This window comes from Anomalospiza imberbis, chromosome 1, assembly GCF_031753505.1.
Source record: "Anomalospiza imberbis isolate Cuckoo-Finch-1a 21T00152 chromosome 1, ASM3175350v1, whole genome shotgun sequence".
NCBI classification, from domain to species: domain Eukaryota; kingdom Metazoa; phylum Chordata; class Aves; order Passeriformes; family Viduidae; genus Anomalospiza; species Anomalospiza imberbis.
The window spans coordinates 74,644,186-74,656,237 of NC_089681.1; the positions used below are offsets into that span (position 1 = coordinate 74,644,186).

General features: G+C 39.5%; 1 protein-coding gene across 1 annotated transcript in view; it reads right to left on the reverse strand.

The window, feature by feature from the left end:
* The window catches only part of ANKH (ANKH inorganic pyrophosphate transport regulator), a 99,679-nt gene that overhangs the window by 37,547 nt on the left and 50,080 nt on the right, over positions 1–12,052 (reverse strand). Inside the window, exon 2 of the mRNA XM_068197007.1 lies at positions 6,298–6,514. Within this exon, the coding sequence (XP_068053108.1) occupies positions 6,298–6,514 (217 nt within the window). The remainder of the gene's footprint in view (positions 1–6,297; positions 6,515–12,052) is intronic.

A 12,052-nucleotide genomic window follows, 5' to 3' on the forward strand; every position in this document is an offset into this window, starting at 1 on the left:
GAACTTTCTCTTAGGTTCCATTGAGTGTGCTTTACACTTCTGCACAAAAACTTAAAAACCAATGCAGGAAACACACCACCTTATCCTCCACATAAGGACTGAGAATCGTAGCCCACATGCTGAGGAACCTGCTTCTGTGGAGGGGCCACCTCCAGCAGTGCAGTGCTAGCAGCACAGCATGCTGCAGAAGTCACCCTTCCCTGCTCTCCCTATCCTTCATCTGTTTTAAATTAGACTTTTAAAGTGTTTAGAATGTGAGTAATATGTAACTTTTTCATCTCTAAAGGCCATTGTATTGGTTTTTTTTTAACCTGAAGTTTACTATTACAGAAAATTTCACAGAATCAGAGGGTCAGAGGCTGAACTACTCTCACTTTTAAGAAAAGAGTAATAGTTTATTGGCAGGGCACTCTCAAGGCCCTTATACCACTATAACTCATAGCACCACATTTTTAAGATTTCTAGGGATATCAGCACTGAACTCTCTAAGCTTGAAAAAATTGTTTTTCTCTCATGATCATAAAAAGTTTAACTGCACTTTTTAATGTGATTTTGGTTTTAAATTCGTAATGGCTAAACTTATAACATTATTTTGAAAATAGTCAACTATTTAATATGTCAGTGAAAGCACACAATCACTTTTGCTGATGTCCATGAATGTTTCTGTCCTCACAAAGAAGGATTTAGCAAGCTGAGATTCACGGACAAACATACAGGCATGTGTCACTGAGCTGTGAATCAAGCAATTGCTGATGCAATTAGAACTTAACCTTGGCCAACCTTACAAATTATGAAGAATGGTACAAAATTAATAACACAGACAACATAGCAAGAGAGTATTACATGAATCTAAAGCAGATGGCGCTTCCCACTTCTTGCATAATTTCAACTAAAACAGAGAAGTCCACGTCCAAGACAAGCTGCCTGTTTGCTCCTCTCTAATACCTCATTTGTTTTGCTATGTCTAAGGATCAGATTTGCTACAAAAGCTAAGCAGGTATTCTTGCTTTTGTTTTTCTTTTTCCAATTGAGTTTTAAGACCCAGAAGGTCAAGAAATGACACTGAACACCTAATTGGATCTCCTGGTCCCTATACCAATTTCTCTAGCAAGCCAATTACTACCACACAAACTTCAGATATCCTTAAAACAACACACTCTTAATGATGCCAGCAATCTCAGACAAATACCTGTACTGTAGTTATTTTGGAGCCGACTGCTACTGAGCATATCATACTTAAATCACAAAGAAAAAACTCTAAGAGGAAGTGACACCATTCACTTCCAGACATGGAGCTACATGTGTCAAAAATAGCTTTACCGGAAGAAAAAAATCCAAAACATAACTTTGGGTTAAATTGTGTTCTTTCTAGACACATTTCATTTAGATACTTTGCTGCCAGTTTTAAAAATGAACTTGGAGACTTGAGAAGTAACAAATCTATTCTGCTGCTTGTCAGAAAGATGGTTCACATGGCCAAAACTGATGCTCATCAGTTTCTCAATCACAGAATATTCTGAGTTGAAACAGACACACGAAGACCAAAAAGTCCAACTCTTAAGTGAATGGCATGTACAGAGACCAAACACACAACTTTGGTGTTATCAGCACCATGCTTAATGCACTGAGCTAATTTGTTCAACTAAGTGATTTGAGCAGATAGGAAAATGCCAATGTAAAAATACAATAGCAAATCTTCATTTGGAGATGCCACAGGGTATATAGATTTTTTTATGTCATTGGTTAGCTTGAATTTAAAACAGAAGAGAAAGCCTCTGTTTTCCCCATGTGAAAGCTCAGATGAGTTTTTAAGGTGTTGAGATTTTTCTTCTTTGATTATTATAGTAATACATGAATAAAATAAAACCAAAACAGCTTAAGAGCATCTCAGCGAAGACTGATTACTGCAATCATATTTTTCTGTGTTCGGGTCTAGCTCCAAAATTGCATTAGTTGATTTCCCCAAATCTATGAATGACTTTTAGTATCTGAAATACCTTCATATAAACCAACATTTTGTAAGTCTCAAAATTATCCTGTTTTAACTGAGACACAATCACTACTATCCAAAAGTGCTTTGGTCATAGGCTTTCTTCCTTTGTCCTGAGTACCTTGTTGAAAAGAAACTGCCTCTGTTGTGGGAGAAGGGTTGGGGCAGCCAGGGAAGCATGTTACTGCTTTAGCAATGACCATGTTGAAGTAGGACAAATTTTTAATTAATTACATTTTATTTTTATTTAGAGAGGAGGGGCATGGGGAAAGCAGCAAGCGCAGATTAGATTCTGATTCCGTCCCTTTTTTCCAGGGCAAAATGTTTAGTATACCCCAGAATAGTGATCTTGTCAGAACAAGACTGACTAAAAAAAATACCTCAGTTTGCCACAACACACTCTGTAATTCCTAGTCTCTGGAAAATTCCAGTAGTGTTACACTGGAACTGGTGGGATTACAACTATGTCTCAATTCCTTTGGAAATTTTTAATGTACATGCAATGCTCATGCATGCGGGAAGCTCCAAAGTATCAGTGGAATTGCTAGGAACTGCTGAAGTTTTCCCCTGTGCAATCTATGGCCCGAGCTCAGCAGCCTGACAGCAATAAACGGGTACAAAACAAATCACTCACAAGTCTTGGCCATCCAGTCTGCTATAGATTACTGCAAAAGTTAACCTACACTTAAGTTTACTGGTTACTAAAGTTCCAACCTTTTTCTCCTGGTGATGACAATGATCCATCGTGTCATTTTTAATCAGAGATAGCAAAAAGCAAAGAGGATATTTCCTCAAAGTAACTGCTGCCCTGTCATTTCTGGAACTACTGAGAATTATTCAAAAGGAAATAAACTTTCTCAGTATACTATTTCTCAGTAAACTAGTAAAAAGTTGAACAATGCTGTTTTATTGCCAAAGAAAATGTGCATGTTCTTCATGACCCTGATGTTAAAAGATTCATTTAGTACAGAGGGCTTACCAGCAACACTAAGAAATGCATTATGTTAGCATAATGTTATATACATTACTTTTCTCCTCTGTCAAGCTGGCAATTTAGTAAGATGTCAAAAATATGCAGAGACAGGCTAAGCATGTTGAATCCCTTCTCTTACAGCCACCAAAAAGCCAATCTCTGAAATAACAGGACACTTTAGACCCTGGCTCCATAGTGATCTTCCCACCAGGAGACTAACTGGTGGCAGTAGCTGCCCTCAAAGTAGCCCAGGGGAAGGAAGGCACAATACTATATTCCAGATCACACCTGAAACAGCCAATCCAGGAATACTGTACTGACAAGGTTTACAGCAGCGTTGGAAGTAGGATGAGAACATGGCTTTGAATCCCTTTGGCCAACTTGGTTCTCAGTTGTTACTGCTACCTGTACAGGGGAGTGACAGGAGCTGCTGGTGAGGACTTTGCAGACCTTCATAAGGATGACTGAGGGACCCAGAGCTTGCAGCTGTGAGTTCAAGTGGTTCAGCTCAGCCAGTCACTGGCACACAGGACTGTGGGAGCCCCAGTGGGAAGCAGCCGTGGGAAGCTGGTGCTGAAGCAATGAAGCATGAGTCAGGTGGGTGAAACGGTCTGGTTTGGTATTTTCCATGAGTAGATGCCACTGTTTGTGAGGAGCTGTGTGTGTAGACTGCAAATAGTCTCTATCACAGTTGGAAATGTGGTGATTCATTGTGGTCACTGTGTTTCTACCACCACTTGTGTTTTTCCTTCTGGTACTCCTTATTTCATTGGGCTTTTTGTTTTCTGTTTCTTCCTGGGCTTTGACAGTCCATAGCAGATAGACATGTCATCTTCCTTAGCCCTAAATTTATGGCATGTGGAAAAAAATTCAGTCCCCTAAGTGTTATTTGTTTCTCTTTTTCATCCAGCAAGCACCAGTGACCCGTGTCTCTTGTAGATAGCCTGTGGTAACCTTGCAGCTGCTGGGGAGCACTTGCAGGTCCTAGGAGGCCACCTGTCACTGGACTCCTTCTCTTCTTCCTGCTAGGCAGGCTGTGTATCTGTGGGTCAGAGCAAAATAATCAGGACTTGAAACAGGTTCAAAGGAAACTTGGAACATAAAATTTGGCAACATCACCCAGGCAATTGGTGCTAGAATCTGACTAAATCCATTCCCTCAGGCGCTCTGCCAGTCTCTGCTGTGGCCTTTGCATATTTTCAGGCATAGACAAGTTAAAATACCAAAAAATATTTTGCAGTCTGTCACCATAAAAAGCTGAAAGATTGTGTTCAGCCCTTTAATTCTGGACTTTAAAGCATGGTAAGCACAGTCTCCTTTTTTTCCCAGTGTCTGCAGAGTGCATTTCAGAGGTTCTGAACTCAGCAGAGCTCTACTTCCAGGCAAAGGCAAGAAACTTAGCTGACAGGTTTTCCAGCCATTCTTCCAAACACCTCCTTTCAATAAGACATCCCACATGGAAAATCCAGTTATGTCTTTCACCTGGAAATCTGATAGTTGCACTTCAAACTTTCTTAAAATCTATTCTAGCTTAATAAAATACTGTATGACTAGAAAATAACTTTTTATCCAGCTGGCAAAGGCAAAAACTTTGACCAGCACTGGCAGAAAATCAAGTGAGCAACTAGAAGAGAAGCCCTGGGGGATAAAGAAACATGCTAAGCAAAGAAATATGAGAGCCAAATGTACAAATGGGCCAAAATTTATAACACTGACTCAATAAAACAGTTTCAAATGTAAACATGTTTAAGAAGTGACCATTCAAAATCAGTGAATTATATTAACGTGAATCCATGGATTCAGCTTATAAAATTAGCAATATCTAATCCTTGGCACACAGTTGCCCTGGCTAGTGAGCCATAACTGTAAGCATTTTTAATGACTGTAACATGGAGCAAAGCTAAATAGCACAGGGCTTGCATACCAGTGGTGGAATAAGAGATATGATGGTCAAAACAAACTGCAGTGCTTGGGAGGCACATAGAGCTGGTGAATACAACTGGCAGCCAGTTAAAGGCTAAGAGCTGGGGGCATTTGTATTTACCAGATGGATTTTGTACCTACTCTGGCAGGAACTGGAATAATCCTATTCTATTCTATTCTATTCTATTCTATTCTATTCTATTCTATTCCATTCCATTCCATTCCATTCCATTCCATTCATGATGAACTGCAGCACATGTTGCTCTTGAGATACAAACAGCCTGATAATGAATGCTGCCTCCCTTCGAGGCCACTCTGAGATTTCACAGCAATTCAGGATGTTGTCATTACACTTGCATTTCCCATTTTTCTGTGATGGAATGACACCCTACTGGTGCTGATCCAATCCAATGCCTGTCAACCAACACATGCCTCCATAGGCTGTCACAATTACCTCCTTCTTCCCACCCCTTACAACTCTCAGCTTTTTAGGATTTTACCTGCTCAATGCAGTGCATTCTCTGCTTCTTCCTCCAGAATCTCCTGTTCCTCGTTGCTATGTCCAGAGGTTTCAGCTCCGTAGAATGAGCCAGAAGGTGCAGAGAATCTTGCAGAGTTCTTGGAGAGGATGAAGTTAAAAGTCTTCCAATTTAAATGGCTTTTATTGCTGTGGCTGATGCTTGAGCCGATATCCCATTTTTGTAGGCCCTTAAAAACTGGCAAATCCAGCGGCTGCCTTTTTTAATGTTCACTTTGTGTCTGCTTGTGTATTTTCTTTGTTTCAGAGTACACTCAGGGAGTTGGTCTCAGTTTGGTATAAATTGCTCTAACTAACCTCTTCCTCACAGATTAATTATTCAACAGAACTGGATGATGCCTGGCAGCACTAGAGAATACTACCTGATAGTTCAATGAGGGTGCTGGCTCCTGCCTGCTGAGAGTTTTGTACTGTGAGATAAGTAGCAAAGGAATAGGTACAGAAGGAGTACACCAACAATGCCACCAAGAACTGACAAACAGCCCTACCAAGCACACCTTGAAGTCCTGCCAAACCAACCCAGCAGATACTGCTAGCTGAACATTACTACCTAACAGTAACACTGAGCTACCAGCTTCAGGCAACCTGTCAACCTCGTCAAAGTTTTGCTCACACACCTGATTGAAAGAGATCAGTAGCATGTTTTGTTTCCAGGCAGGAGAGACTGTGCTTGGAATCTGCTCCTTAACAGCCTGTTTAAAAAGCAATAAAAATTGCATGGATGGGCAAGATACCAGCCCAAGAGAGCTCATCTCTTCTGAATCTCCTATTGTACTTACAAATTAAATCTTAAGCTTACAGCTTAAGCAGTTTGAAGAATGGGTGAGGGAAACAAATAAAAAGTCATATTAACTAGATGTGAAGTGACCTTACCTATTAAAGTATGAAATACAGCAGCTACAGCGCCAGCCACAACCATGCACAAAACTGCTTTGGTCCTGTCTCTCTTGCTGTTCACAAACACCAGACCTACATTTTTGAAGTCGCTCATCGGACCCGTGAAGAACTTCATCAGGGAGTATGCCAGCCCATAGCTGGCCAACATTTCCACAGCATCTTCCTTGACAGCAGCAATGCCCCTGTTCAATGCCTGTTGAAACACAGAAAGAGCAAATGATGTAGCGCATGTGGAAAGGGTACCAAACACAATCTCCTGCATCTGGTTTCTGAAGGAACAAGCAAGTTTAGCTGTCATTGTTTTCACCCCAAGCTGGACTTTATTTCTCTGGATTCAGCAGCAGTAACTGTGGCACAGGCAAAATAATTCAATATAGACTAAATTCAACTCAAGTAGACTCAAAGATAAGGTAAGTAATTACTTTTGAAGTATATAATGGGACTTCTGCCATACCAGAAGTCAGTCTCTTTCCTGTTTAGGGTAATTTTATGACCTGCTAATAGTCATGGATAATACAAAACCACTGAAATATTGCTCTGAGGTTTCAGCTATGATTTCATCAGAGTATAATCCTTGCAACTCATCTTTACAGGCAAAAGCCCTGACATACACTCAAAGTTGAGGGGCTATAAAATTTTTTCAGTGTAACAAGCTTTTCACAACATTCCATGTACTTGTTGCAAATACCTGATATTAGTCTATGACTTTCATTGTTTAATGAGGCCAAATATGCACATGATTAAACATAACTGATCTCCTTTCATGTAGTTGACATATACATACTTGTGTATATACAAGTTTTTGTGTTTATATTTGATACCATATTAATTTATATCCCCTTGTAGGAAATTTAAAAAGAACAGCACATATCTTTCAAGACATATTCAGGAACAATTAACTTACTAATTTATTCTAGGTCTGTATTTGGGAAATATCTGCCAATTAAACACTGAGAATTAGGTGGATTATTTTTATAACTAAGGTGAGCTGTAAAAAAGATGTGTAACATTCCTTCAGGTTCCAGTTTGAACCAAAATGCTTCTACAGTATTGAATACAAATGACAGAATGATAAATCTTATCTGCAATGTGACAGCATCAATCATCTGGTACACCCAGCAAACTGTTAAAACAATATTACATTCAAAAAGCATGAAGGAAGAAATATGATTTGTTTTAACAAGTGTTTAGTTCCTATGGGTTACAGCTGATGTGTGTTGACAGGGCCATGGCAGTGAGGCCAACCAGAAGCATCTCGCCAAGCCACCACCCAAACCTCACTGACACTTACACAGTTCAAATACTCCTTTATCTGACTCAAAAACCAGCTAGAGTATCATCAGGTAATTGTGGTGAAGTCCTTCCATTTCAAATGTAAGCATAAGCTTTTTATTGCAGTTATTTGATTTTATTTGTCCTTCCAAAGATCATACAAGCAAGAAACTCCTATTGACTTGAAAAGAACCTGCGTCCCTGAAGTAGAAATGAGCCTTTTCCTACTGTTCTTTTCCATTCTTTCTATAAGTCAGTCTTAATTTTTGAAACTAAAGCTGCATTGTCAACAGAGCAAAAAGCTGTAGGAAATAACAAATTCTCCACATTTGATGACTGCCAAATCTCTCTTTTAATGTGCTCTGACCTGATTGCCTGAAGGTCAAGATGTTTTCATCTGTTTTGCTCCAGTTTGTTCCTTCCTGAAAACACCATGTGTTAGATATGGAATAACTGCAGCTGCTATGTGTACCTTTTCCTGGGATATAGATAATTCCATCTATTGCACTGATATCAGTTCAAATTATATTAAATCTGCTGATGCCAAGAGCACTAGTGTGTGCACAAAAGTGTATTCAAACAGTTTGTGAAAGACTGTGGCCTCTGAAATGAATAGTCAAGTGTAATTGTCTTTTGTGATGATACTTGTGATGTAATTAGTTGAAGTAATCAGGTGAAGTAATCAGTTTCAAGGTGTATACAGAGTTACAACCTTCTAATTTAAACTTGCTAAAAAGATGCCTAATCTCCTAATTGCTGTTGCCAGTAATAGACAAATAGCCTTAAATTATGCCAAATAAAAGATTCCTTGATCACAGCTCTTCCCTTCTTTTTTCTTCTGTCAAGAATGAAATATTTCTGGTAGCTTCAATTTAAAGAGAAACAGCTAGCCTATGTCAGGCAGGCTAGTTTAAAAACTTCTCATCACATGTAAACAGCTGAATTATTTTCAGCAGTTTCAAAAGCACAAGTGCTTCCTTCCTGCTTTGTACAACTACAGAATACCAGAGTATGTGGAGGATGGTAATCCCCTTTTGACAAGGTCATGGAATAAACATGGCTTTAAGAAATAACTTTTTGTCAAAAGGCATGGCACTATGATCCCTCTGCAGAGAGAAATCTTTGCCTAGCACAGACCTCATGCCAGTGAAAACAGCTCCATATGACTCTGGCCCCGGGGTAACTAAGTTTTTCCATCTAAGTAGGACAGACAGAAAGACTTAAGCACTCCTCTTTCTCTTGCTCTCTGGTTTTACTGATCTCTTTTAAATGAACAAGTGACAGCCAAGTAGATAGCTTCTGAGTAATCTTCCCTGGAGACACCCTGTGTACCAGGTAAGGTAAACTGGCAAAATCCAAAAGGGACTTCTGTAAGAGATATGTTGCTGTTAATTTTACTCCTGTGGAACGTGTGGCTGACATGATGAAATACTCTAGAGGCTAGCCCTGAAAAAGCAATCCTTCTAAATGCTTCTTTGGAAACATCCTTAGGAAATGAACAGTCAACAGGGCTGTATTTAGGGATAGTTTAGCTTCTGTAACCTCTTCCTTTTTCACTTTAAGATGTCAATATAAAACTCTTCATCCTCAGTTTGCAATCTCCCTATGAAACTTGCATAGCTTTTTTACCCTATGTATTTCCAAATATTTTTGCTGCTGAAGCTGTTGATGTCATGTTTGATATTCTAAAATTCACAAGAAATCCCAGATAACTGACAAAGCTGCTTTGGTGTGCAGTATGAAAGACACAGACACTTGATCTTTGATGGCACACCAGCCATGCAGCTGGCAATCTTCCAGTTTAATTTCCTATTAGACTTCCAATTAAGTCTGTCATAAAGGAAGGCAATATAAACCAGGGAAAGGCCTCCATTTTTTAATATGACTCTATTTTGAACCCTTTTTGTGTGAACAGAAATCAATAAGGAAAGCTCATCAGTAGTATCTGTATCACAAGAAAGCATATCTCTACAAAGACTTGTGTGGCTTGTCAGTGAAGTCACACAGAACTAGATAGCAATAATACTAATGACAATATTTAACACAGCATGTTATCTTGATCGTACACATTTCAGGTGTCATCCTACTTCGAACTGGCTTATTCCTATCCTATTTGATCGGATAACTAGGCAATCCAGATGCTGGCAGACAGATGTTGATGACATCACCTTCACCTGAGTTCTTAATGAACCATTAATCTAATACAGTACCAGGTGAAAATGTCATAGTAAAGTGCAATTCATCAAATGTGATTAAAACAAAGCCATAGATATTGCTGACCCTTCTTCTAGAAATAACAGAAAAAAAGCCCACAGAACACTTCTAGAATGAGCACAGTCTTGTAGACACATGGACAGGTTAGCTGAAGTAAGTCATAGTCCTAAAATACTTCTCAAAAAGGCAGGCAACAAGATACACAGTTACTTCTATGCATTGTCTTCTGTAACACATTTGTTAGCACTAGAAAGATGAAATCTTTGCTAGAGGACTACTAAACCTTTTTTTAATGAATAATTGTGTGCTGCCCTTAATGTTCACTAAAAATCAGAGAGGACCAGCATTTTTAAATTCCCATCCAAAAGATTTAAGTCAGAGGAATATCAAATACACTTAACAACACTGGAAGCTAGTAACCACATCTTTACAATTGGGTACTGCAGCTGGCTTTAGCCTCTTAGAAGGAACCCATAAGACCTTTATCAAATTTCTAGGACATGCATAATGGATGAATCCAAAAAACGTTTGCATGCCAAGGCAGTGAATTGAAAAGCAACAGTTGTGAGAAAAATGTCAAAGGTCTAACTTGTCCTATTTTGCATGAACTTTTAGCACTATTCACTAATGTTGGCAGAAAAGGGTTGGTTCCAATCTCGGGCTACACACCTCTATTGCCAAAAATTCAAAGGCTGTCTCTAAAGCTGGCTCGATAGAATTTGACCATTATTCACATGATCCTCCTTTCCCAGAGACTACTGGATATTTTACTTTGTATTGGTTTAAAAGTATATTTTTTTTAAAAAATCCACCAGGAAAGCAACATCTATTGTATGAGTTTTCTTCTGCTTTTAAAACCGATTATTACCTACACACTACCTACATTTCACTAGTCTGTATCTAACTATGCAACATTCTCTACTTCTTTTGAAGTTAAATACTTATTGTGCAGTCAATACTTAACCTGAGTGCATGTGTTTTAAACAGGAGGATGTAAAATCCAAGAAATGTAATTTTTATCAATGCTCAATTTTGCTTATTCCAGAAAAGCAGGCTGCAACATACTGGAAGCTGGCATGTTCCTGTGGCTTGTTTGAAATTGGGATTCTGCCTGAGATGTTTTCAAGTCTGTTCAGGTTAGTTATCTACTTACAGGTGACATCAAAAACCTGCTCAATTTGGCAGTATTTTGGCCAAATAAATGTTTGGTTCAGCAAACATTTTAATGTGTTACCCTTCCCTGCACAAATATTTCTTCCTACATGGTATTCCCTAAGAAAACGGAAGAGAACCAAAGTATCCAGTTAAAGAGCAAGCTGGTATAGGGGACAGTCTATCTCCTGTGTCAAATAATCTCTCTGCTGATGACTCTTGGCTGAGTTTTCATTTACTAAATCCTGTCACATTGAAATCTTCTGCATCAAATGTACCAGCTGGCTCTGGCTGTTCTGCCTTCCCCCGTCACCACTGCAGAAGCTGTGCTGCCAGAAGGACGGACACCTGACAGACCTGATGCTCTGAAAGCATGGCATAATTGGATCACTGTGTAGGTGTTAACTGAGCACTATTGCAGCTGCATCTCTGCTTCTGGATGCGTTTCTCATAAACACAGGAGCCCCCATAGACAATCTGAGATAAACAGGCAGTTTTTTACCTCTGACACAGGTCTGTGTAAGACTTCCACAGACACAGGTATAGAAGTGAGAGAAAACTGGGGGAAAATAACACACACACATTTATTCGGGCTCAAGAAGATTGCCCAGACATACTGTATGAAGAGAGCCCTGCAAGGGTAGAGGGAGTCAGACCTTGTATCTTGAAAATTATGACTGAGGAGCATTTATTCTTTTGGGTCTTTTTGGGGGGAGTTGATGCTTGTTTTGTTTTGTTCTGCAGTGCTTTTACCCTAATTCAGTATCTGTAATTTTGGGTAGCATCTGTTGTAGCTCATGTGTCAGATGTCTGAAATGCCATCTGAGGTCAATTCCTATTAGCCCACTATTAAAATACTTCACTTTCCTGCTGCTCTCCCTGCTAAAGCTGACTGCGGGAGAACAGCCAGTCACCCCAGTCCACAGTGCTCTAAGTGCTGACATTGGTTCAACCCAGAGAAACGATCCCATTCCTCAGCAAGAGACCAGAGCTCTGAACACCACCTGAGGGAAGACAAAATGCCTGTCCTGAGACAGGAATGCCTCAACATCCCTGTGGTATGTGGCCTGTCTCTGGAGAGGATGTCCTTGGA